General features: G+C 45.2%; 1 protein-coding gene across 1 annotated transcript; it reads right to left on the bottom strand.

The window, feature by feature from the left end:
- Positions 1-848: 848 nt before the first annotated feature.
- BMP2 (bone morphogenetic protein 2) lies at positions 849-13327 on the bottom strand. Its single transcript, XM_078649520.1, has 3 exons — positions 12359-13327; positions 11307-11653; positions 849-2334 (listed from the first exon to the last, which is right to left on the bottom strand). The coding sequence occupies exons 2-3, from the start codon at positions 11644-11646 to the stop codon at positions 1496-1498; spliced, it is 1179 nt and encodes a 392-aa protein (XP_078505646.1). The 5' UTR covers positions 11647-11653; positions 12359-13327; the 3' UTR covers positions 849-1495.
- Between the last annotated feature and the right edge of the window lie 13668 nt (positions 13328-26995).

Genomic DNA, 26995 nt, shown 5'->3' with positions numbered 1-26995 from the left:
AACACAAAATAGGGTGTTGTATTGGACCTATTCACTTTTCATCGATGCTCAACTAAGCCCCCTGAAAGCACCAACAGCCATTTGAATCAAACAGCTACAGACAAATACCATATGCATACAAGCACTGCTACTCAAGGCAAGCAAAACATCTAGTTTACAACAAACATGCAAGTAAGTGCAAACAGTATTCACAGAAAACGTGGTGGCCTTGCCACATACTAATATACCTCGTCAGTATATTACATGCTTTACGGTAAGCACCAAAAACACATTCTAAAAATTGCAGAATTTACCAAGACATACATATTTATCCAGAGTATTCCTCCCCTTTTGAGAAAACTTTCAAACTACAACTGTTAATGTTACGATTTCGCACATTACAACTCAGAGAGCAGAATATGAAAGTTTCCCATTGTAGTGAAATGTCTCGCACTAGAAAGCAATGCAGTCAAACTAAAACAGGCCACTGATGGTGCGGTTTACTTCCTGCGAGTCTGATGATATGCCCCTCTTAAATTCACAGCAAATAGGAAGCGAGGAAGGACCACATGTGGAGCAAGAGCAAATCACACGTGATATCTCCTGCATTCAGAGATTGGATGATGTCACTTCCGCTATTTTGATTAATTTCCCTCCCGCCACCCCCCAAATGGGTAACAACACAAGTGAGGAGTAAAAGTAAAAATCTTTAACAGATATAGTACTTACCGTCTCTTTTTCACTCCGCAGAATGGGCAACCCTAAACTCTGGCAATAAGCCAAACATTCAACCCCAACCGGATGTCAATGTTTTCCCAAGTACTAAACGGCTCACAGTGCAATGTATTATTTCTTTTAAACTAACCAGACCATGTTACCTTTCTTTACTGATCATTCCAATTCGGAGGAAAGGTGCAATCAAAACTCTGCACATACACTTCTCAACTTGCAAACACAAAAGTCAAACGGCTGCACATTTTTTTTTAAATTATGTACAAACCCTATATTTTTCTTTTGATTACATATAAATACAAATTAGCTATTCTTCTAAAAAGTGGTTATAATAGTAAATAAATACAAAATAGGAATCTGACTATTATACTTCATGTGCTGGGGCAAAAACTCATATAAAATGTACAACTAAAAAATACATTTAAACATCTTTTTAAGGAATAATTCTCTGGATTAAAATACATTTTACCCAACTTTGTAGACATAAATATATTTTCAAAATAGCTGTTTTCTTTGTCATTTTATTATATAAATAAAAAGTCTTCATTGGGAAAATATTAAAGTGTCAGCTTTTGTGATTTTTTTTCCTCTGTTCATCTGCTAGGTCCGCTTGTTGCTCCGATGGCAGCCACAGCTAGCCCTCTACCACCATTTCCTGGACAAAGGTGGCACCATCCGCCAGGATTTCCTGGCAGTTTGTACGCACTGGTGGCACCCATAGCCCTCTGTTACCTGCACTGGTGGCACCCACTGCCCTGCGCCATTACCTGGTAGCTCTTGGTCTTTAGTGGCACCCACAGCCCTCCACCACCATGTCCTGGTAGTTCTTGAGCACCACCTTTTCATTCTCGTCCAGGTAGAGCATTGAGATGGCGCTGAGCTCTGTGGGCACACAACACGCCTTGGGGATGTTGGCATTCACAGAATTAACCAAAGTCTGCACTATGGCGTGGTTGGTGGAGTTCAGGTGGTCAGCCAGGGGGAAGGGGCAGTCCCCGTGGCAGTAGAAGGCGTGGTAGCCAGGTGGCGCCACGATCCAGTCATTCCAGCCCACGTCGCTGAAGTCCACATAAAGGGGGTGCCTCCTGCAGTTCGATTTGAGGCGTTTCCGCTGACGTTGGCGGGCCTGTCGCTTCTCCCTCTTGTGCAGAGGGTGGCCCTTCCCATCGTGGCCAAAAGTTACTAGTAGAGGGCGGACCTGGGCCCAGCTGTGCTCGTCCTGGTGCGCAGAGCGCCTCACGCGGACATGTCTTTGGGACAGGCCCGTGTCACTATCTAGGTGCCCCACCTCCACCACGAAGCCATGGTTGGGCTGCCCGTGCACCATCCACCGCAGCACGGCCGGGGTGACGTCAAAGCTCTCCCAGCTGCTGGCGTTGTGCTGCACCAGCCGTGTGTCCAGCAGCCTGGTGACCAGGTCCAGGTGGCTGGGGGGCTTGAGAATCTCATAAATATTAATACGGTGCAGATTACTGCTGTTCCTTTCAGAGCTGTCCTCGACCAGTTCGCGGAAGATTCGGAGTTCAGCCGAGGTGATAAACTCCTCATTAGGGATGGAAGTCAAGTTAAAGAAGAAACGCTGCATTAGCTTCCCACTCGCCTCTGGCAGGCCTTCCAAAACTTCTGAGTTGATTAGGAAAAAGAAAAGAAAAAAAAGAGAAACACCAGTCAGTCAATGAAATTAGCACAGGGGCCAGTAATTGGCTTCCTGCTGCAAGCTTAGCAGGGGCACATTTCACACCACATAATGAAGCATACGAACCCCTTCCAACCCCCCAATAAAGCCGCAGTTCTAAAATTCATGATTTTTGTATATGCAAGCACACATGGCACCCGACATCAGCCCATCAACAGCTCTACCCCTGGATGAAGCAGTGGTACACTCTGCATTCCAGGTGCGCCTAATGATGGCTGTTCAGAGACGAACATTACTGTGGAATTCGAGGACTTTGGAAACAACATGCTAGCACTGTAGAAAACAAGTTTACCGACAGCGATTACAGCAAGCTGACGTTAAGTAAGGAATTTAAGTTAAAAGGGGCCAAATGCAGCAGCTACAATTTAAGGAGGCGAGGGAGTCACCCACACCGAGCCAACCATTTTATGCTCAGAATTAGATGGTACGGTGCATTTTCCAACAGACGCGCCCCCATCCCCCAGGAACCAGGGATTGTCAAAACAATACCCACTTGCCCTGATATAAAAAGCACCATAATAGTGTTTTAGCAACATTAGGGTTTATAAAGCGCGACCATTGTACAGACCCCGTGCATGGAAATCCCCAGCGCCCCACGGGGCTCACCTCAACACACCCACCGCCAAGCCCCCTCCAAGCAGGGATACACTATAAAGATTAACGAGGTGAAAATGTGTAGGCATGACAAATTAAATGCACAGTGGGTTGAAGGGCAAAGAGTGCACTTGGCAGTGAGGTGCGTGGAGGCGGGACAATGCGCGTCCGCGTGGGACCCGTGGGCCTCGCCAAGAGGCCACAGGGGAGCTCTCGGCGACCAAGGAAGCCTGGCACAGCTCGAAGTGCTGCTTAAAGCCATATGCATATTTGTTTTAGGCCAAGAGGAATGGTCATTTGCGAGACCTCTCGGAGCTGCAGACTCTTACAATACCTCCAACCCTCGCAAACCCAGCAGGGGGTGCCATCAAAGTAAAGCCCCAACCTTCGCCGCCAGGGACGGCTTTTGCATAACAAACCCCTGAAAGTCTGCGCTTCTCTGAAGGAACGAGCCCCGCCTCGTATTAAATAAGCACTTTATTTAGAGTCCAGGGTAAACAAACTGCGAGCCATTTTCTTTCCGCGCGCTGTGAAAACGACAATATCCAGTGGAGGGCTGGAAAGAGGTACCCGGAGGGCTGGCTATAATATTGTATAATTCAATAATAGTATAACAATGAAGTCGATTTGATTAAGCAGAGTGGGTTTAATAAAACCTCATCCAGGAACAGCCACAAGTAACTGACAGATAAAGAACCTTATAAATCAATACATTCTGAGAATATGGAATGAAGGGGAAGATGACATGCCTTAAAGGGGAAGGTAGGGAATAATGAGAAAGGAGAGAACATCACACATCTCCCTTCCTTTACAACAAGAAAAAAAGGAACATCACACCACTCCCTTCAAAAAACAAGTTAAACAGCATAAGCAAAAAAAACATTGATCTAAACATAATCTTTCAAGTAATATGGAGCACTACGAATTCTTTGACTTCTTGGCGAGAAAGATGAAGACCTGTCAAATGAAGAATTTGAAGGAAGGAAAGAATTATTGTACAAACCCATACCATTATGGGTGGAATCAACATACAGATTAGGATTAACTAACACAACACGACTTTTGTTCCAAATTCTTCCATCTTCAGTCTTTACAGCATTTCTAAAAACTTTGATAACAGTTCTAACATCGGTATACTTAGACCATGGTCTACGTCCAACCGGAGTCTTTATTTTTACCATATCGCCAACTTTGACTACTTGAGAGTTTACGCTTTTCTTTTTATCAAAGTAAGTCTTACGTGCATCTTGCTTGGAAAGTTCTCTTGTCCTCCAATCCCCTATGTCATTATTCACCAGACCTTTATTTAAAGACATCCAACCAGGACATAATAAGGTATTAGGAATTCTCCCTTTGAACAGTTCAAATGGAGACCTCCCAGTAGAGGAATGAGGGACAAAACGATACGTATTAATCCTGTCCTGGAGAGTCGCTTTCCAATTCAAACCTGAAGCACGGGCAAGCTGAATTGATTCTTTAAGCGTTTTATTGACCCTCTCTACTGCACCATTAGTCTCTGGATGATATAGCGAACACTTCTTTTGAGTAATACCACATTTTTTTAAAAAATCAACAAAAACCGAGGAACAAAACTGGGGACCATTATCAGACAAAATGCTGTTAGGAAAGCCCTCCTTACAAAATAGGGGTTCCAAGAAGTTAATGATGGAATTAGAGGTAATTTCTCTAACAGCAGATACTTCAATCCACCTTGAGTAGAGATCTATTAACACAATGAGGTAAGGAGTGTCTGAAACGCCAGATAAAGGGCCCAGAATGTCAATAGCAACCTCCTCCCAAGGATGACCAGGCAATGTCCTCTTAACCATGGGCATTTGTTTTGTTTTCAAGATCTTGTCGCTTGAACAACACTCAGGACACTCACGGACCATTCTTTCAATTTCAAGATCCATGCCAGGCCACCAAAACTGCATACGTAGGAATTCTTTAGTTTTCACAATGCCCAAGTGACCACAATGGGCAAGAGCTAGTAACTTGCTTCTAAGAGTACAGGGAGGAACCAGTTTGGTGCCACGGGTCAACAGACCATCAATTACAGAGAGTTCATCTGAAACTAAAGACCAAGGTTTGGACAAATGAGATCTATTCACCAAAGAAAGAATAACATTGCATACTTCTTCATCTTTTCCCAACTCCAACCTCCATTCTTTTTCATCAATTGCACCATCAGTGACTTCACACACCTTGATGCACTCATCAGGTTCCGTTATATCATCAAGATCAGCATTATCACTGTCAACTAATCTAGATAGACAATCAGCCGACCTGTTGGCAATCCCAGGTATGTATTCTACCTCAAACTCAAATTCCTGCAAGGAAACAATCCATTTCCTGATTCTTGAGGAAATGGCATCAAGGCCTTTCTTGGAAAAGACTTCTTTCAAAGGTTTATGGTCAGATAACACGCACACTTTTGTTCCCCAAACAAGATTCTTAAACTTTCTCAAAGCCCAGAAAATTGCAAGGGACTCTTTCTCAATCACTGAGTAGTTATACTCTGATCCTCTAAGGCAACGTGAAGAACAACAAATAAGATAGTCTTTCCCATCTTTCTTCTGAACCAAAACGGCACCCAGACCTTTATCACTAGCGTCTGTAAACATAATGGTGGGTAGACCTGGAACAAAAGCATGCAGGGAAGGAGCCTTCTTCAGCTCTTTCTTGATACTCTCAAATTCAGTTTTACATTCGCATGACCAGTCAAACACAACATTCTTAGCCGTGAGTTTTCTCAAATTATGAGTTTTGTCAGCAAAATTCGGAATGAATTTCCCATAAAATTCCACCATGCCTAGAAATGAAAGAAGTTCCTCTTTACAAGTGGGATCTTTCACTTTGTCTATAGACTCAACAAGTTCTTTCTTTGGGAAGACACCATCACCAGTGATACAGTGACCTAGATAATTAACTTCTTGAACTCTGAATTTGCATTTGTTTCTTTTTAAGGTCATACCAGCACCATTCAAACGTTTTAAAACATCTGACACACGACCATCATGCTCCAGGATACTACTTCCATAAATTAGTAAATCATCCTGATAGCACTTAACACCTGATACACCTCTCAAGATCTTTGACATAATCCGTTGGAAGACAGAGGCAGCCGAGACAAGGCCAAAAGGCATTCTCTTAAATTTAAACGTACCCATGGGTGTAATGAATGCAGTCAGGTCTTGTGAATATGTATCAAGCTCTACCTGATGATATGCGGAGGCTAGGTCGAGTGTGGTGAAATACTTTGCACCTTCCAAAGTGCTGACTATCTCATCTATGTTGGGAAGTGGAAACCTGTCAACAACTACTTCCTTATTTAGAGCTCTAAGGTCAATGCAAAGACGAATTTCACCAGTAGGTTTCTTTGCAATCACCACTGGGGCAAGCCACTCTGTTGCCTCCACAGGTTCTATAATATTATTTTTCACAAGTTTGTCAAGTTCCTCTTGGACTTTCACTTGTTCTACAAGGGGAATCCTCCTTACCTTGGCTACAATGGGAAGGGCATTGCATTTTAATTTAATATGATGTTTGTAACCACGCAAACACCCTAATTCCTCTTTAAAAACATCTGGAAATTGTTTTGCCAACGATAAAGACAAACTTTCATCACACTTATTGTCACGTATAGGGTAAGATACCTCTTGGATTCTCACTTGGGGAGAGGCATTTGGATCAAGTGTCACTCCCAAATAACCTTGATGCAACCAACCTAGAAGTGCATCTCCTTTTTTAGATACATAAACTTTGCCAACAGTGATCTTTGAACCAAGTTCAATTTCAGCCATGAAATAGCCCACCATCACAATTGGTTTTTCGCTATACCCCAATGGAAGAATATCACATTTAAACAGCTTAACTTTGCCTTTAAACAGTTCATTATACATTTTTTCATCAATTATAGTTATTTTAGAGCAGGAATCAAATTTTAAATTTATCATAGACCCTTCTACACTAACTAAATGAGAAGGATGATCTGATTTGTCATCCTTTACTTCAAAACAAATTGATCTTACATGAGGTTGAGGCCACCTTCTTTTGTCACTATTATAGGTTTTGCTCCTGCAGAATTTTGCAAAATGACCCTTCTTATTACACAAATTACAAGTCACTTTTAAAGCGGGACACATAGGTGAATTAGCCAAATGATTGATCTGACCACACCTAAAACAAGAAAATTTGCCACTGGAGTAAGAGAAAGAAGGATTAGTTGATCTAACATTTTTTTCATCATTTACAACATTTTCTACTTTTTTTAGCTGATACACAGTCTCATCAACTTTTACTTCATCTTTATTCTCAGATGTAGATGGTTGTTCTTTCTCTTTTTTAAGTTCACTAACACATCTCGTCATGTGTTCTACTTGTTTTGCAATTGTTAAAACTTCCTCTAGTGGAGGCTCATCTTTCAGCCATAGCTCCTTTCTTATATCGTCATGTGCGCATTTTAAAACAAATTGATCACGTATGCGTTCATCAAGTGTCTGACCAAAGTTGCATGACGAAGCAAGTTTTCGCAATGAAGATACGTAATCTTCTACAGTTTCATCCTTCTTTTGTCCACGTAAGCCAAAATGGTATCTTTCCATGATGGTACTAAGTCTTGGTAAATAATGTCTATCAAGTTGGAGTATGGCTATCTCGTATTCATTTAAATTTCTTTGTTCAGCAGCTGACAAGTCTGGCAAGTGTTCTAGGACATCTTGTCCTTCACCCCCCAGACAATGCAGAAGAAGTGAGTGTTTCCTTTCAGCACTCAAGTTGGTTCCGCAGACTCTTGCATAATTTGCAAATATCTTTTTCCATTTTTTCCACTTTACGTTAGGCTCTCCTGGACTTGTGAGGAAAAATGCTGGTTGCGTTACATTTTGCATTTTATTCTTCAAGTATATCTCCTTTTTTTTTTTTTTAATTCTAAATATCAGGTTTTTCTTTTTATTCTAGGTAACAGAGAGTTCAGAGAGTTCAATTGCTTTGTTTGCCAATGCTTGTTTCAGAAATAGAACGAGTTAGACAAAGGACGTTCTCTATTGCTTCAATTATTTCACTTGTAAATGCTTTCTTTCATGAACAGAACGCGTTAAACAAAAGACGTTCTATTTTGTTTCAGAGTAGACTTCCTGAATCCATCATTATGTGGTAATGACAAAGTACGTTCTACTGGAACGCAGCTCAGCTTTCAAGAAACGCAGCGTCGTCGGATCTGATGATACGTCAATGCGTAGCGCGTCCTTTCCGCTAGATGAAACGCACGCGTTTGAAACGCATGCCGACGTCAGTCATTTAAGAGCGGAGCGCGAGCAAAACGCGAGCGTTAACGATTATTTCTTATTACGCGCAAACTCTTTTAAATTAGACTTTCCCAGATCCACATTTCTTAATTAAACACCTCCCGCTCTCCTCACCACCATTAATCCTTTAATTCCGCCGCTGGGAAGACTTCGCTTCACTTCAAACACGAAGAATCAGCCGCTGGAGGAGAAAGCAGGTCAAGCAGGTCAGGAAGCTTGTTGTGTTGTCCTGTTGAGGTCGTTTCCGATCGTCGCCAGTATAATATTGTATAATTCAATAATAGTATAACAATGAAGTCGATTTGATTAAGCAGAGTGGGTTTAATAAAACCTCATCCAGGAACAGCCACAAGTAACTGACAGATAAAGAACCTTATAAATCAATACATTCTGAGAATATGGAATGAAGGGGAAGATGACATGCCTTAAAGGGGAAGGTAGGGAATAATGAGAAAGGAGAGAACATCACACTGGCGTACCCCGTTTGAACCGGTTGCCAGCCCCGCCTCGGACTCTGACCCCTCCAGAAAGGGCTGCACGTAGGAGACGCGTCCCTGGGGATTACACAGTAAATTTCGCACTTCCAAGGCCGAGCTGGGCCGCGTGAATCATGCGCTCACTCACGGCGAGGCTTACTTTCACTGGCGCAGGCAGGAGTCAAAACCACAGTGGAAGGTTACATTTCACCATTAATCTCCCGCCTCAATATAAAGCTTCCCATTATACGTCGCGGCCATTGATCTCTGACCACTTCCTTTGTACGCCAATTTAATTAAATCCCAATAAAAATGCTCTCGTCATCGGCCTGTGTCCCAGCATGTGGAGCTGGTATTTTCATTATCCGCTTTACAGGCCTGCCCAGCACTGAGGGAGGCCTATAGCGCGAGAGTCGGAGTTCACAGGAACCTTGGAGGACGTCACAGTCAAACTACAGGCTTCATCCCCGAGACAGCACTAGACAGGCTACATGCAACGCGACACACTAGACATGCTACTGACATACCATACAGGCTGCTGCCGGGCGCCACATCCAGCGAGAAAGTGCGCCCAACAACGCAGCGAGTGAAATTGAAAATTATTCACTAGGGAAACATATTGAAGGACTGGGGCGATATAGTGAAGGAAGTGATTTAAAGTTGCGTCCAGACCCCAAGGAGTATTTATTAGTACACACCAGTTACCTAGCTGTTTTACAGTCCAGCTTCCCTTTAAAAAACGCAGGAACTAATTTGGCTATCGGTACTGTGAAACCAGGAACTACAAGTCCCAGAGTTCTAAGAGGAAAACAAGACAATGTGAAGTACTCCAAATGGATATAACTTCATAGCTCTACAACTGAACGCTCTTTTGGAGCGGTATTCCTTCTGGTTTGCTAGAAAGCGCTTACGATTTAGATTAGTGTACACTGTAAACGACTTCGCCCCAAATATGCATTCTGCTACCCGAGTTCCATAGATGTATACAGTAGACGAGATGGCCGCCGATTGCAGCGGCTCTTTCAGGTGTAGAGCAGACGGGCAGGGTCGGCGCTTAGCAGCTTGTCCCTGCAGATCAGCGCTGATAGCAGCCACGGGCTTTTTCAGGAGAGACAAGAAAGTCATTGTGACAAACAATGCAATTGATGGTTCCATTGATATCTCACGAGGATTAGGCCCCGGATTAGAGGCCGGCCCAACGACCCCAGAGCCACTGTAAACGAGGCGTCCTTCCCCGGGCCTGGCCGCCGCAGGCAGGGAGCAGGCCCTCGGGGTAGACTCACCTAGAGGGCCCTGGATAGACCCTCACGTTTGGGGCGGCGCGGGTGGCCATTAAAAGTGCCCAAAGCGAGCCTACCCCCAATAGACCTGTAAGGGTGGGGGGAGTTTCCAAGGCACTGCGTCATTACGCGGCTGCACCCATGGCCCTGGATGGAGAGACCAGCAAGCACCCCAGCGGGGATAGTAGTGGAGGGGCGGGGGGAGCTTTGCACAGAAAGTGACCAAATGCCCCAGAAGCGTAACAATGGGAACGGAATTGCCCCCGGGGCGACTCAAGGGTCTCTAGGAGAATTGCCAATTAGTTGCAGAATGTCCCTCAAATGTGCTATTGAAAGGGGGCCTGAAGCAAGAAGCGAACTGAACAGCGGGTACAAACACATGCCCCCGGCCATTTTAATTTAATTACAATGGGGCACAGGGAAGAAGAGTGGACTCCTGCCTGTGTGATCCCCTCCCCGATTGTTTGTAAACTTTTCAAAATGTACCGCCAAGTCCTCCATTTAAGAAGGATTTGCATCACATGCAGGCCTTCCGTAAATAACACAAGAATAAATTACTTTTATTTTAATATAACTACCAGCTAGTATTTGAGAGCACCCAAAGAGAACATTTCTGTTTTCTCACTGGTTTGCCGACACGTGGTTGGTAGTGTAAGCAGAAACAAGTTTTTAACAATAATGATTCAGGTTTCTAAGAATAATAGTCTTCTAGATCATGTTTTGAGTAAGCGTACATGGTAAAGAAGATACAAAACTGAAAAATAATCAATTTAGGACAAGTAAACCTTAACACTGACACACAGGCTCTGAAGGACAGGACACCAGCCCGCAAGTAAGGAAATGGGATATATATACACATACATACACACACACACACTCAAAGAAAGGTACCACAAAAGAGATGCCACAAGCAGTAAAATCACAGGAAGACAACAGTAATCTCACCCACCCCACCTCTGGCGCCTGTCCTGGGCCCACATGGTAGAATTCGTGGTCAACCTGCAACTGGTTCGGATTAGCAGGGCACCTACTCGGTTTATTGTGCATGTACGGAAGGGTGGTGCCAGCAACACTCCGGGTAAAGTGTGCCCACCCATGCTAGGTTCTGCGCAGAAAGCACACAGCCACACGCCGTTGGGGTTTCCTCTCTACATGCCAGTCAGCAGTGCCCCCTCCCGTGGCAGTATCGCGCCTCCTAGGGCCACTGTAAGGAGAACTCCTCGCCCCTCGGACTCTTTCTTACCTTCGTGGTGGAAGCTGCGGACGGTGTTGGCGCGGCTGGCGGAGCGCTCCTGCCGCAGGTCCAGGCCCTGGCCCCGGTAGAGGTCCCGCATGTAGGGCGGGATGGGGGCGCCCGCGCTGGGGTTCGGCCGCCGCTTCAGGCCGAACATGTGCAGCAGGCGCAGCTCGAACTCGCGCAGTAGGTCCTCCGAGTGAGCTTGCTGCTGCGGGCCCGCGCTGGCCGGGCCCCGGCTCGACTCGGCGAACCGCCGCCGGCCCAGCTCGGGGACGAGCCCCACCGAGCCTCCCAACAACACCTGGTAGAGGAGAAGCACCAGCAGCGAGCGCATCCCGGCCACCATTGTCAACCTGTAGGGGCAGAAGAAGGGTCGTTAGTAAGGCAGCTAGAGGCGCACACAGGATGAAAGCATACTGAAGCATATCCCAGGACCCCCCCCCCCCAAAGAGGACTCCAAGCCAAGCAAATTCATTTTAAATCAGAAAAAAACAGACACACTACGATCATCTACAGTAGCCTTAAATAATGTACTCCTCACTTCTAAAAAGTTCAGTGAAAGTTGTAACACCCCCTCTCACCCCCAGGCCGTCGTTTCAATGCTGCGCGCTGGCAAGTTGTAACAACACGGCGAAGGGCAGCGCAGGTTAAGAGCACGCACTTTAATTCTCAGAAGCTTGCCAAGGGCAGCGCTCATTCTAAGGGCATTCTGTAGCATATTCAGACAACATTTAAGAGAAAAAACTCACAGGGCAAATTACAATTTAAATTGTGCAACTGAATGGCGAGGTGCGTCTTAAGGATTTAAAAGAAAAGTAGTGTATTCACTATTCAAGGGAATGAGTATTGAAGCATGTCCTAATTAAAAAAAAAACATGCGCGTACACACACACTTAGAAAAATACTGCACGTGTGCACTTCAAGTTGTTTACAAGAAGCTGTGTGGAGCCTGGCAGCACGACAGGACACTATCGCGAGTCAGGTAGACATCCCAAGCACAGGTGGTCAATTCGATAGAACCATCGTCTCCCCAGAAATCAAAGAAAAAGACCAAGTACCTAAAGGAAGCTGCCGATGGGCTATGAAGTGCACTTGGGAGGATCCAGCGGAGCCATTTCCTCGTAGGGAAACATAACACACACCCTCAGCGCCAGGAGTCTTCAGGCTGCGGCACCTCTGGCCGTCTAATGGGAGCCCTCAGGGACCCGGCGCTAGTACAGTCTTCAAAGGTGTGCTTTCCCAGCAAGCTCACTAGAGACATCAAAACGCGCGCCTCAGGTGCAGTTTCCGCGGGTGGGGGAGTGGAGGGGGTCTAGATCCCACAGGTGCGCTTCCAAGAGTCCCAGCCGAGGGGCCCGGTCAGTGTCAGTATGCTTCGATGCAGCCTGGATGAAGAGTGTCTGCTGCCCTCATCCCTGGGCTTACTCCAAACTTTCCCCGTCCGTAGCCACGCAGCCAAACCTTGGCGGAGCCCCCGGCGCAGTCCGCCGCCTCCTGGTCATGCTGCCAGACACTGCGGGACCCCTGGAGTGTTCTGGTGCCTTGTTATTCTCCTTGGGGGCGGGGGCGCATGGACAGAGACCAGAAGGCAATCCAGCCCCCAGAGTTCACCATATACCGGGCACTCTCCTCGACCCTCGGTGTAATCCTGTGCCCTGCAGCCCGGTGGGTTGTGCGCTGGTTCCTAGAAGTGCCGGTCACCTGAGTCTGGTCCGGGCTCACAGGCGTCTCCGACTTTCAGCTGTCTGCACTCTCAGACCTCGTACATGGATTGAGATGAGCCGAAGGCTGCTTTTTGTTTCTTTGCTGATGTCATGACCCCGGGGTCTTGCAGTCAGCGTCCAATCAAGAGTTTAGCAGCTCGGCAGAGCCCCGGCTCAGCACCTGCCCCCGCTCCTGCCTTTTAAAGGGGACGCGGCAACTCCTCTGGTCTCCAGGTCTCTGCTCGAGCGTCCTCGGAGGAGAGCTCCAGCCAGAAGTACTCTGACGACAAGACGAGGTGAACCTCCCGCTCCCCTCTGTAGAGTGCCGGTGCCAGTGAGAGCGCAGAGCCCCAATGCAGGGTGAAGGGGTGTGGAAGGGAAAGGTACCGCCCACTCCGGGGATCCCACTGCAGCCTGCACACTGAACTGATCACAGAGTAAGGGTCTGTGGGACACAGCAAGCACTGTTGCTTCACAGACCCTCGGCATCCTCGCCCCACACGAAGGCAGCAAGTGACTACGACCACCTTTTTGAAAACGTACATTAAATGGAAGGGCGTCACTATTTCTGATGACATTGTTCCTCTTTCAAACTTCCTATAGTTGGGATGCCTTTCTGACTATCTTTATAGAAGGCATGCTAGAGTGTCCGCAGAGGTACTTTAGAGTCTTTCGAGGGGCAGAACCGCTCCTTCCCGTCACTCCTGAGGACGTGCAACGAGCCAGCCCCCTAGCCCGGACCCCGGGACTGAAGTGCAAGCATCCACCAGCCCTGGATGAAAATCGTTTCACCAAATGCATTTCTGGGTTCCCAACGAAGGGGCAGTGCGAGTTACAGTGGCCTAACAGCATTATGCAGCTTTTATCAGCTCCCGGTGCCCTGCGACCCATGCCCAGCTTCGAGGATAGATTGAGCAAGTGTGGCTCGGGCAACAGATGTGAAAATCAAACACTGAAAGCTGGAGCCGTGCGCCCGCTAGTGGAGAAAGACGGGATCGGCGCAGCAGCATGATGAATAAAAGTAGAGGGTATTTTCCCATGGACACGAAAGGGATCGTTCCGTACTCTCCACATAGTGGGATTTGTAAAATGCTCACCTTTGAGGTGTTGAGGTTACAAGGCGGCACCGCTGTACCCAGAAATGCTCGTCACCTGCCCTCACTACACTACTATTATCAGAAGAATTGAATCGACGTGATAGGAAAGTCCCATTTTACCTGATACCACACAACTGCCACTTACTATCAATGCCAGTCCCTAGTACAAATAAAGTGCAGCCACTATCATTTACCCTCCCCAGTGACTGTACCTGTTGTCAGCAAGAAGTGGCGGAGCCGGGAGTCCTGCCGAGTATCTGCATTCATTCCCGCTAGCACTTTGCTCTAACGCAAGACCTGTGACACCAGGCAGACTCCTTATTCCATATTTAAAGGCATGGTGCTTGATGACTTCACAGGCAGCGGAGCTACCTCAAAGTGTGTGTGTGTGTGTGTCTAGCTTCCACAAACTTTTCCAGGGTGACTCAGGCACTCTCGCTGGAATGCCATTGGCACAGGGCACTTGCTACGTTTTATTACTATCTTTACCCTCAATGTTTAATAATAGCATGACTGGCATATTTTTATTAAACGTTTTTTGGAAAGTTATGCAAATGGCCCTACATTTGGAAACTTGTGAGGACGATGAAAGGGCTCTGCATTTGCCTAACGCTGAGACCCCTCTTTGCAGGTTGAAGCAGCATGCGCTGATTGTGTCTGAGTGCCCTGTGTGTTTGTTGTCAGCTAAGCTGAGGTGCGCAGTGTACTCCAACCCCTTATATCGCACAGGGCCATCTTTCAGTATAGCACTGCGCACGTGAACGCGCGAGACCCCAGGGCGCTGGCACTTCCTTTCCCATTTTTTGTTTACTTTCTCTGAGTTACATCCACTCCCCATGAGTAGCCCTACTCCGAAGAAACGCACTTACAGATTCCAGTGAGCAAAAGTCAATATTAGCTGTCAGACCTAAACTTAGAGATGGAGGGAACCCAGCTTACACCAGAGACAAAAATACAACATAGCCTTGAACTGGCCCAGTGTTCATAAGGAGAAAAACGTTCCACGGACACGCTAAAAACGTCAACATTGTGTCTTCTATGCACTTTAGCGGGGTTTTTTTCAAACTTGACTTTAGTGGACCCATGCCAGGATAAAATATTTTAAAAAACAGTTATCAATAGCAGCGTACCTATCTTTAGCAGGCCTGCCCACATAGACGTATATCCAGGTACTAATTGCAGCGCAGGATGCCAGACTCTGGAAAATTACATAAGTGCATCACCAGGTTACCAAATGTATTCCACCCTTATTTTCAAAACACTGCTGTCCAACTAAATGGTCCCAATCGTGCGAGAAGGTCATGTTTCTAATTTCGAACGCCACATTTTACATTTCATTTCAAGGCCTACGGTGGGATCTGCGCCTACTTAAATGCGCGGATCTATTCGGCGAGTTTAAAAACTCCTTTTGTAGGGGGCGGCCCTGTTTGGCAAGGAAGCACTCCAAAAGGCCTGCAGTAAAAACTGCCCCGTCTGGACAAACTCCCCAATTGTCTCCTCGAAGACTGAGCAAACAGACTCCACTGTTGATGATTATCTCTTGCTCAGACTGGAGATACCTAGAGCTTTTCCCGTAGTAGGAGTCCATTTGGCAGCTGAGGCTGAGGGTGCCCCTTGCCTGCTCCCGAGGAGTCCGTGGGAGACAAAAGAGCCCTTCCCTCCGTTTAGCTCTCTTCCGGGTGTCTGTGTCCAGCAGATTCTTGCCAGGGGCACACTCAGCTATAAAGCCAGGGTGGTCCAATCTGAAATCCCCCACAACCCACCCGAAGGCAAGTTGGAAATCCATTTTACAGCTCTGCCAATCAGTCTAATCCTTGCTGCCTAAATCACCCCTATTATCTCTGCATTCTCTGAGACAAGAAGAAAGATTTGGAGTGTTCGTTTTAATATTTATTGGCTGTTTTAACTCATGTTTCTATACAAAGAGGCCTGCGTATCAATTTGATACACTTAAATAGACAACCAGTTACAGCGTATTTAACAACAGTCACATAATCAAATATTATGGTAAAACGTGACTTATCACGTGTGCAAGTGTAACACTTTGTAAGAACATTTTTCGTTTTTTTTACGTTGTAGTGAGGTTTTGTAGAGTGCCCTCCTCGCTGAAAACCGATAGTGCTTAGAAGCCACACGGATGACATTTACCACAACATAACTCACTCCTATTGGCAGATGTTTACAGTAGCAAGATATTTTTTCCCTCAGTGGAATTGATGAGTTATATTCTTTCGGAGATATCACAAAGTAGTTAATAGTGCTTAGAAGTCACTTCTGTGACATGTGGCACAGAATACATTCTCACTTGTTCATTCATATACAAAGAAGAGACATTAGTGTGGGTAGTTGTCTGAAGAGAATAACGTGGAACACGAGGACATTCTGACTGCCCACAATCCATGCTTAGACTCGGCTCAGTGGCATTGGGGCCCATGAGTGTGAGAGGCCCACTGTGACCTGTTTACGGGTGTTAGAAACCACCCAGCTGAAAGAGCAGGCCCATTTTTTTTATTAGATCTTGCCTAATTGGAAGTCATGTGTTGTCTGTTGTGAGATATACTGTTAGCTTACAGTGGGCTTAGAGCCAGTGCATTGCTTACCATTGGTTGGCTTCAACATCACTTTTGTTTGCTACTTATTCAGTAGCATATGTGGGCTTTCTTGCCCTTTCTTGTGTTTGTCACTACCATGGAGCATGTGTTAATTGACTTGTCCTTACACTGTTTGCTTTTTTAGGCACTTTTTTTGTGTAAGCACTATACAAGAGTGAACACATTTTCCTGCTGTTTCCCAATGTGCTTCTAAAAGGCAGCATGTGAACATTGGGGCTAAAATCTAGGAACAGAGACACATGTGGTGCAACACTGTGGAACAGTGGTCCAGGTTATGAACAGAGAAGGTGCCAAGAAGGAGCTGGGTAACCTGATAAGAAAGTGCGAGGCATGCAGGACGGACGGGGTGTGAGTGGGGAGGCAGGCAAAGTGTGGGCAGCAGTAATGGGGCCCAAAGGAGCAATGGTTGTGGTTATGTTGAACAAGTTGTCCTTTTTTATTGTTAAGGACAACTTGTTATTGTCCCATGCTCCCTCTCGGGTGCACCAATGTATTCTTTCAAATGTATGACTAATGTGGTGCGTCCTCTGTCCTCGGTGTTCTATTCGAACAGTTACTGTTGGAGCAGTAGCACCGAGGACATCAGAGGAGCAGTCGTGGACTCATTACACTCATACATATTCGCTGAAATAAACAGCCTATATTACACTTACCGTAGCCTGGAGCAATCTTCTTTCTACCGCAAAAGTTGGAGACCCGGATGGCCCGGATTTGAACCCACCGACCGGTGCAGATTCTTCAAGATATCTTTTGGTCCCTACTTGCCGACGCTCCTGCGTTCCTCCTCCACGCTTTGCTTTTCCACAGTGAGGATGACAGGTGCAACTTTTTAGAGTTTTTTCAGTGTCTCCAGGTGGCATTTCCGAAATTTGGCACAAATGCCATGCCTCATGCTCATCCGGTGACACTTGTACTTCAAGGTTTCAAAAACACTTTGGGGTCGATTATGATGGCAGACGGACTTGCGTCCGTCCGCCACCCCTGAGTATGAGGGACCGTCCGCATGGGCAGCGGCGGTCCCTCCATTACAATTAGGATGTGACCGCCACCCTGGCAGTCACATCCTGTATTTTTTACATTGCGGCGGGTGCTGCTTGAAGCAGCACCCGCCGCAATGTAAAAAACGACAACAGTGCATTTGCATGCACAAAGCGGCAGGCACCGCGCGGTGCCTGCCGCTTCGTGCACGCAAAGGCAGGGGGGTACCATAGGTACCCCCCATGTGCACCCTCCAGCACCCCTGGGGGCCCGCAACGGCCCCCAAACAAAAGTCCCTATGCCTTTCCACGGTGGAAATGCCGCCGTGGAAAGGCATGGAACAGCAGACATCCTAATATGCCTGGCGGTGTCTGATAGACACCGCCAGACATGTTAGACCTTTTCCGCCACGATCGGAAGGCGACCGCGGCTGAAAAGCGGCGGGCGGTCTTTCTGACCCCCCAGCCATCCTAATCTGGCAGGGGGGGGGGCTTTGCAGTCTCCGCAGCGGTTTTTCCGCATCCTCCAGGCCGGCGGATACTTCCGCCGGCCCGGAGGATGCGGAAAAACCGCTATCATAATCGGCCCCTTTATTTGGATACCATCATATCCATAAAAGCACAAAGACACAACAACAAACAGGTTAAAAATATACAAATAGAGAATCATAATATAACTATTAGCAGCATACAATATACAATATTCTTTAAGTTCATAAAAATTCACTATTAAATAATATAGGAGCTCAGGAATTAGACATCATTTGGCGTGCACCAACTGCAATTCTCAAAAAGTGCCTGTGCGGAAGACCAGCTCTTCATCGTCCAGGGTAAGTAGCTTCAAATAGGCGTTTTGCATGCTGATGGGCATATACTTTTTAAAATACGGAGTTAAGAGCCACTTGATTTACTTTAAATAGTATTTACAAAAAAACAGAAAATGTAAAATAGATTGGCCGCTCTGACCATCACACAGACAAAGTAAGCGATCAAGGTTGGAGTAGTGGCCAAGATGAAAACATAGTACAAATTGTGCCTGCCCTTAGGCGAAACAAGAGGCAACTCTCCCAATCGCTCATAGGCAGGATAATATAGTTAGCCAGCGGGTTTACAGAATTTTTGATGGCCATGTAACTATGGACAAGGGATTTTTTGGATTCCTTTTCGATTCTTTCTGCTCTGTATAGCGAACAGAGCGCGCTCCTCAGCTCATTTTTATTTGTAATTATTGCTGTGCTAGGATCTGAGAAAATTCTTCCCTTGTTTATGCTGAATAGGCTCTGATACACGCCTGACAACCATGGTATATCCTTCCCTTTTGCACATCCTGTCCTGTCACGGATGATCTGTCTTGTTAGGGATGCAGTGGGTTCTTCCCAATCGATAACCAGAAAAGGGCAGGGAGAGCCCTAATTAATCTTCAATAGAATGTAAGTTAAATTCCCTATGGCAGGTATATTGGGGAGTAGAGATTGGGGTGCCTATTAACTTCCTGGAAAATCTATTCCCTTCCTGTTGTATACAGGTACTCTTGGCTAAGCCCCAAACCTCAGCGCCATACATGGCTGTTGGCACGCATTGGGACTTAAAGATTTGCAGCAAAGACCACCCATAGATAAGGAAAAGTGCTAGTGCTCGTCAGCTTCTGGGTACCCATAGATATAAAACTAAGTTGACATTTCTTTGGGCAGCACAACATTATGAAATACTTTTTAAAATAAGTGCATAGGTCCAGACTGTCCATATGGTCAACAAAACCCTGCACTAGGGTGCGTAAGGAATTCGGAGTGCTGCCCATAAGGACCGCGTCATCCGCATAGAGTAGTACAGGGAGTGGTTTTACATTGATTTTTGGGACATCTTGAGTTAATGTTTTATTCAGTCCAGTAATGTAGATAATAAAAGGGAGAGGGGCCAGAACGCATCCCTGTCTGACCCCCTACCTACATCAGTGGCTTCGGTGACCTCACCCTCGCTTCCAATCCTCTCCTGGGCTTTAAGGTCTTTATGAAGGTGTGCCATAAAATACACTTGGGGCTCATCAAATCCATGGGTCAGAAGGATAGACCAAAGCGTTGACCTATTAACGAGGTCAAAAGCAGAGATCAGATCCATAAAGGCCAAGATAGCCCACTTGACATGGATCTAAAATTACATTTTTCTCAGACCACTCTAAAATCTTGTTGTATAGGACTCTACCTACAATTTTTAGAGTGTTCTCAATTAGGGAGATAGGCCTATAACAGTTAGGTTGAGAACGATTCCCCCTTTTAAAAATTGGAACAATAATGCTTGTGGAACAGGAGCTTGGTAACAGAGCGTACATTTAAATTGTTAAAAATATTTTAAAGTAGAGGCGCCCAAAATCCTGGCTTATATTCAATAGGGTCAATGGGTAGACTGTCTGGTCCAGGGGTTTTATTACCCACACTCTGTTGGATCGCTTCTTCCACCTCAGATAGGGTCATCTGTATTCTGGTTAATGGCCCCGGCTGAAAGTGATCTGCCTCTTGTGAGGGTGCAGCATACATTTTTGTAAAGTGGTTTTCCCACGATTTACTCGCAATAGTGCAGCTGATTGGGGTGAGAAGCTGCCCCATAGAGAACAGATCCCTCACAGCTTTTGGTGTTAGCCACTATCACTAGTACCTCCCAACAGTTTTTTAGGATTTCTCCTTTCTGCTTGGAAATCACAGTTTTATATCTCTGCCATCCGATCTCACTTTAAGATAATATCTTGGGTCGGATGATAGGGCTCTGCACAGTTGTGTATTTGCCTCAGAGCACTCGTACTCGAACCATTTGGGGTTATGTTTCACACGGGAAGTGGGTTGTGACAAAATAGTTTTTATAGCTGAGCAAGGTTTATTACATTTTTGAACAGCTTCAGGGAGTGACTCATGGGCTGATAAACATGAATTTATAAGATGCATGTTATCCTTTACCACTGTCTCAAAGAGGTCATTGTTATGTATGCCGCTCCATACTAATCTCAAGTTGTCAGTGGAGGGTGTTAGGTTCCTGGCCCCAAATTCAGAAGTGAGCATGGGCCGTGGGGCTAAGCTTAGCCCTTATCTAATGGGGTTGTGGTCCCCTTGACTCGTGGCAATAACTTTGGCTTCTGTTAAGTGATCAGAAAGATGGGGGGATATAAAAAAAGAAGTCTATGGTAGAAGAACACCCCCTTCCTCTAAATGTTGGCACAGGGTGATTATTTACATGTATTGCGCCCACAATGTCCATGGCGTTGATGAGATTGTGCATGCTCAAAAACGTAGCCAGCTCAACGCCTCTACGGCAGGTAGAGCTGGGATTATGACAATTCTGTCTGATTAAAAAACATACACCATATTAAACATGATTACTTATAAAACAATTAATTAAAATGCTAAATTAATTTATAAAACATCAGCAAATGTTCACTTTGTAAAGAGGTAGCATACCACTGAGTTGCATACCTCTTAGTCGTTGTCAAGCGTGAGTCTTCTAGGCAATGCTTATTGAGTCTTCGTGGTTGAAAGAAATTACCTCTTACCTCCAAAGGCAGTGCCAGAAGCCAGGTTATGCAGGTAGTCTAGTAATGCTCTAGAAAATAATCCAGCAAGAAGAAAAAAACTGAAGACTAGAAAAAACATTCTAGTTGCTCAGGCCAGAAAGCTGAATAAAGAGTTGGAGTAAATACAGGATTTGAAGTGAGTGTGGAGAGCCCACTTAGTCCTGTGGGTGAGCAATTACACAAAAACAATTGTGACACAAATGAACTTCGCAATGGAACTTCTTTTATAGAGGAAAACAAGACATGACATTATCCAAGTAGAACTTCGGCCCGCTGCGGTGGGTAAAATAAATATTGACCAAAATATATCTTGCATGTATGATAAATAATAAGGTGACTGGATCACATTAAAACACTGCAATATGGAACTACAGATCTAACTGTCAACTGTGATGTCAGAAAATGGAGGTTGGAGAGTTAAAATGCTAAACATACAAAGCTTTCACGGCAGCAGCTCTCAGGAATGGTCACCGAGGTCTTAATCTTCCCCATCAATAAGATTTTGAAGTTTCCATCTAAAATACTGGGAGTTACATATCTCTTGAACTTCATACTTAGGATATTCAACAAGTATGGGACCTGGGACCCCTCTATTGGAATGACCTTTTATGACAAAAAGAAGGTTTTAGATGCAAGACATGAAAGGAAGCATGAACCCTTCATGAAGAAGGAAGTTTGAGTCGTACAATGACAAGATTAATAATCTTTGACATTTTTTAAATTTAAATTTAAATTTAAATATCATTTGTAATGCGCAACTATGCCCAGTGGGCGTCAAGGCGCCTAAGTCAAATAACAGGCTGTTAGCAGACAGAAGTAGGACCTACTGATATGCATTAATAAAAAGCCAAGTTTTCAGTGACTTCCTAAAGAGGTCGAGGGAAGGCAGTAGTTTGATTTCCAGGGGGAGTGAATTCCACATCTGAGGTGCCAGTATGGAAAAAGCTTTGCTCCCCCATCTAGCCTTCTTGGCTCTGGGAATTACCAGTTGATTAAGCTCACTGGAACGTAGGCATCTGCTCGGAACATATCTAATGAGTAACGACCCAAGAGCATCAGCCGAGCCTGCGGTTAAAGCCTTATATGTTAGGCAGAGAAGTTTAAAAGTGATCCTTGAAGGAATGGGGAGCCAATGGAGGTTCTTCCTCGCTAAGGTCATAGATGCCAACCAAGGCAGAGCGAGAGCAAACCGAGCCGCCGCGTTTTGTATAACCTGCAAACGCTGGAGCAGGCCCTTATTGGCCCCGGCGTACAGTGAGTTGCAATAATCTAGCCTTGAGCCAACAAGGGCGATCACCACCTGTTTCCGAGCCTGTGGGGACAAATAGTGGACGATCCTTTTCAGGGTCTTGATGACACCCCAACAGGTAGCCACCGTTCTGTTGACCTGAAGCTCCATGGAGAGCTTAGTGTCAAAGATGACGCCAAGGTTCCTGGCAGATTGTGTAGGTATAGGGCAGTCACCTAGAGAAGGAGGCCACCAATCACCTGACCACATGCCCTGGTCTTTGCCAAAGACCAGGACCTCTGTCTTATCCCCGTTCAACTTTAGGGAGTTGGAAATCATCCATTCTGCAACAAGTTGCATGCAGGCCCTAAAGTTCGATGCGGTTTCATTCACAGAGTGGGTCAGGGATACCATAATCTGCGTGTCGTCGGCATACGACACTACCTCCATCCCCTGAGATCTTACTAGTCTTGCAAGTGGGGCCACGTAGATGTTGAACAGGGTCGGACTCAATGCCGACCCCTGTGGCACCCCACATTGCAAGGACTTAGCAGGGGAGAGGTACTCACCTAGCATGACACGCTGCTCTCGTTGATGTAAAAAGGAGCTCAGGAGACTAAGAGCCGGTCCTTCTACCCCTGCCTCCCTTAACCTGGATGTTAAAGTAAGGGGAGACAGGGTATCGAAAGCTGCTGAAAGATCTAGCAGCACCAGTACGGTGGTTTGACCCGAATCCACTTTTCTGCGGATGTTATCCATGACTTTCGTCAAGGCAGACTCTGTGCTATGTAGCTTTCTAAAGCCATGTTGGGACCCGTCCAAGAAGCCCGAGGTATCAAGGAAGTTTGAAAGATGGAAATTCAAATGGGTCTCCAACATCTTAGCAGGGGCCGGCAGCAGAGAGATGGGTCTAAAGTTCTTCAGTTCTCCAGGGTCTAAGGTGGTCTTTTTCAGCAGCGGCTTTACAATGGCTTTCTTCCAAAGTGACGGAAAAATGCCCTGTTCCAAGGCTCCATTCATTACTTCCAACATCGGAGGAAGAATGATCTCTCTGCAGTTCTTAAGTTGTTTCAGAGGAACTGGATCAAGTGGGGAGGAAGATTTTGTTTTGTCCAACAGACTATTAAGATCCTCTAGAGAAAGAGCAGGAAAATGTTCAAGGGACTGAGGGGAATCCTTATTCCAAGCTTCCAGTCGTTTAATTTGAGAGAAATCCTCAAAACTAAGAGAGTTCCTCTGCGACTTTAGAGCGATGTATATATCATCTATCTTTTTGTAAAAAAAGTCTGATATATCATTACATAGCTCCTGGGAAGCAACTACCGGGTCAAGAACCTGGAGAGAGCACAAAGAGTCAACTATATTAAAAAGCTCTTTAGAGGATGTTAAGGCACGGGTTAAGTTGGAAAAATAGTCCTGTTTTTCCTTAATGACTCTATTTTTGTACTCTCGTAATAGGATCTTATAGCCTTCTCTATCTTTGGGATCCCAGGATTTATGCCACCCACGTTCCTTCTGTCTGCATTTTTGTCTGAGAAGCCTCAGATCGGCGGAGAACCAGGGGGCGGTTGGCTTCCGTCGAGCTGCAGATTTCAAGGAAGAAGGGGCTAGTTCATCCGCGGCTCTGGTAATAGCATCAGTGAGTTCTTGAGCCGACTCATCCACCTTCCGCTCAGTTGAAATATTGATGTTAAAAATAAAAGGGGCTAGAGCCTCATTAGTAAAGTTCATGAAGCTCCTTTTAGATAGTTTTTTGCCAATGCCCACAGTAACATCAAGGCAGGGGATGTCTAAGGTCCATAATATCTGTGAGAGAACACAGACAAACAAATAGAGCGAGGTAGGTTGATGGAGGACAACCAAAGTCTGTCTCTTACCTTATAAGTAGGTGCTGGTATCCTAAGCCAATTAGCCTGAGATTGTTGTATGAATTTAGTAATTCAAAAAGTCTGGAATAGCTTCTCTCTGACTTTTTTTATTCTTTCCAACAAATTGTGGACTGTAGGTACCAGAACTTCAGTTTTGAAAGTGGTCTGGAATGGTTTGGTGATGGGAACATGTTAAGGAGAAATACATACACTATCAAGTAGAAGTATAAATATAAGTATTGTAAGGAAACTCTCCTGCAAGCAAGAATGATTTCCAGTTGTCTTGGGTGGTTGAAATATAGCATCTTAAAAACTCTTCAAGAGTTTTATTCAATCTCTTAGTTTACCCATTTGATGGTGAAAGCTGGAAGTTAAGGCTGTTTGGATTCCTAGTTTATAATGTAAGTACTTCCGGAAATATGAGACATATCGAGGACCACAATCAGAAATGATTTTCAAAAACCATACATGGAGTTGAAATAGGCCAGAATAAAATATTTCAGCCATGTACATTGCAGTTGGTCATTTAGAAAGACCAAAAAAGTGAGCTGAGCCATTTTTCTAAATGAATCTTTAGTAGCATTGATAGTGGTACAGTTTTCAGACGGAGGTAATTCGATTATGAAGTCACTGACAGAATATCGAGTACAAAAATATTGTGTTATGAAAATATCGGGACATAAATATAGAAGTCAAAAATATCGACCTCCTATCTTCATAATGGTAAGTCCTAAAATATTTGAAAAAACATATTGTTGTCAAAAATATTGAAGTACAAAATATTGTTTTTATACGTATAAAAAACAATGTAAAATACATTAAACAAAACATCTAAATAAAAACATTTAGAATTATTTGTAAATTTTAACAATTATAAGTAATAAATGTAATGTAAAAATAAATTAAACATATATAGATATATAAAATGTAATATATATTTACTTATTAATAATTACTAAATAATTATTTTAATTAATTATAAAACGGTAGAAAAATATTAAAAACGATATATATATATATATATATATATATATATATATATATATATATATATACATATACACACACTCCTGGTCGATATTCTCCATGAAAAACCAGAGTCGGAGCCCAAGTATATTACGGTGCTGTCAGTTTATTTCAGCAGAGTTTCTCTGCTGAAATAAACTGACAGCACCGTAATATACTTGGGCTCCGACTCTGGTTTTTCATGGAGAATATCGACCAGGAGTGTGTGTATATATAGGGGTTGGCGTACCCCGTCGTGAGCCCGCCGTCCAAGTGGCTTAAGCACGCCAGCTAGTGTGTGTTTATATATATATACATATATATACATACATCTGTAAAATAAAAAAATTATGTTATAAATTAAAATATTTATTCTTTTTTAATAGTACATTCTACACTATATTGAGTGCAACAGTAGGGAAAGTGTTAGGTAGCGTAGGGGAAAAAACTTACTATTCCTACTCCAGCAAGTGCAACAGTAGGGAAAGTGTGGGATATCAGAGGGGAATAATTTACTATTTCCACTCCAATGAGTGCAACAGTAGGGAAAGTGTTGGATAGCGGAGGGAATCATTTACTGTTCCCACTCCAGCGAGTGCAACAGTACAGAAAGGGGCCGATCCCGATTCAGGGAAAACCACTCCGAATAGCCGTTCGGAGTGTTTTTCCTGTATGAATCGTACCCTGCAACGTCCCCCGTACGTACGACGAAGAACGATTCGTACCAGGAGCCGTACTCCGTACGAGTCGTACAGAGACCGTACGACTCTAATCTCCGTACGATTCTCCCTCGTAACCCGCTGTACACGACATCTGTACGTTTTGCGGCTGGTTTTTATGACCCAGCAAGTACGATACGTGTCGGGGACGCACCGTACGACCCTTTTCCTACGGGAGCTGAAAACAGCCGTAAAAGCAGAGTTCGTGCCGAAACAGGTACGGAACGCCCCCCGGGTACGGTGCATACCCCCCATGATCGCAGGGATACGGTGCGTACCCCTGCGATCATGGGGTGTACGCACCATACCCCATGTACGCTGGGTGTACGCACCGTACCCCATGTACGCTGGGTGTACGCACCGTACCCCATGTACGATGGGTACAGCCATCGTACATGGGGTACATTGCATACACCCATCGTACATGGGGTACGGTGCGTACATCCCATGATCGCAGGGGTACGAACCGTACTCCTGCGATCATGGGGGGTACGGACCGTACGGTGTGTATGTGTTTGTGTGCTTTTCCGTATGACTCGCCCTTACCTGACGTGGACCGTACAAATCGCGTCCTCATACCCCGGTCCGGATTGTACTCATCAGGTCGTACGGCATGTGTACGAGTCGTATGGCATATGTACGAGTCGTACGGTTCACGGTTTCAGCCTTGCAATACGTACGGATTGCGACGATTCAGACGGATTCACGGAATACGGATCGTACTACGCGACTCGGACGGACGGTACGATTTGTACGGAGAGGGCTCCGGATACAAATCGTACGGACTTTTTTTTCCCGAATCGGAATCGCCCCCAAAGTGTTGGATAGTGGTGGGGAGTCATTTAGTATTCCCACTCCAATAATTGCAACAGTAGCAAAAGTGTTGGATAGGGAGGGGAATAATTTACTATTCCCACTCCAAGGAGTGCA

Source organism: Lissotriton helveticus, chromosome 6 (assembly GCF_964261635.1).
Source record: "Lissotriton helveticus chromosome 6, aLisHel1.1, whole genome shotgun sequence".
In the NCBI taxonomy this organism is placed as follows: domain Eukaryota; kingdom Metazoa; phylum Chordata; class Amphibia; order Caudata; family Salamandridae; genus Lissotriton; species Lissotriton helveticus.
This window is presented reverse-complemented; position numbering and strand designations above follow the sequence as displayed.

Excerpts from the sequence above, each read along its gene's own strand:
- BMP2 (XM_078649520.1), bottom strand. The coding sequence starts at position 11,646 with ATGGTGGCCGGGATGCGCTCGCTGCTGGTGCTTCTCCTCTACCAGGTG. Across the intron at positions 2,335-11,306 it reads CCGCAGCTTCCACCACGAAG|AAGTTTTGGAAGGCCTGCCA; the intron begins GTAAGAAAGAGT and ends TAATCAACTCAG.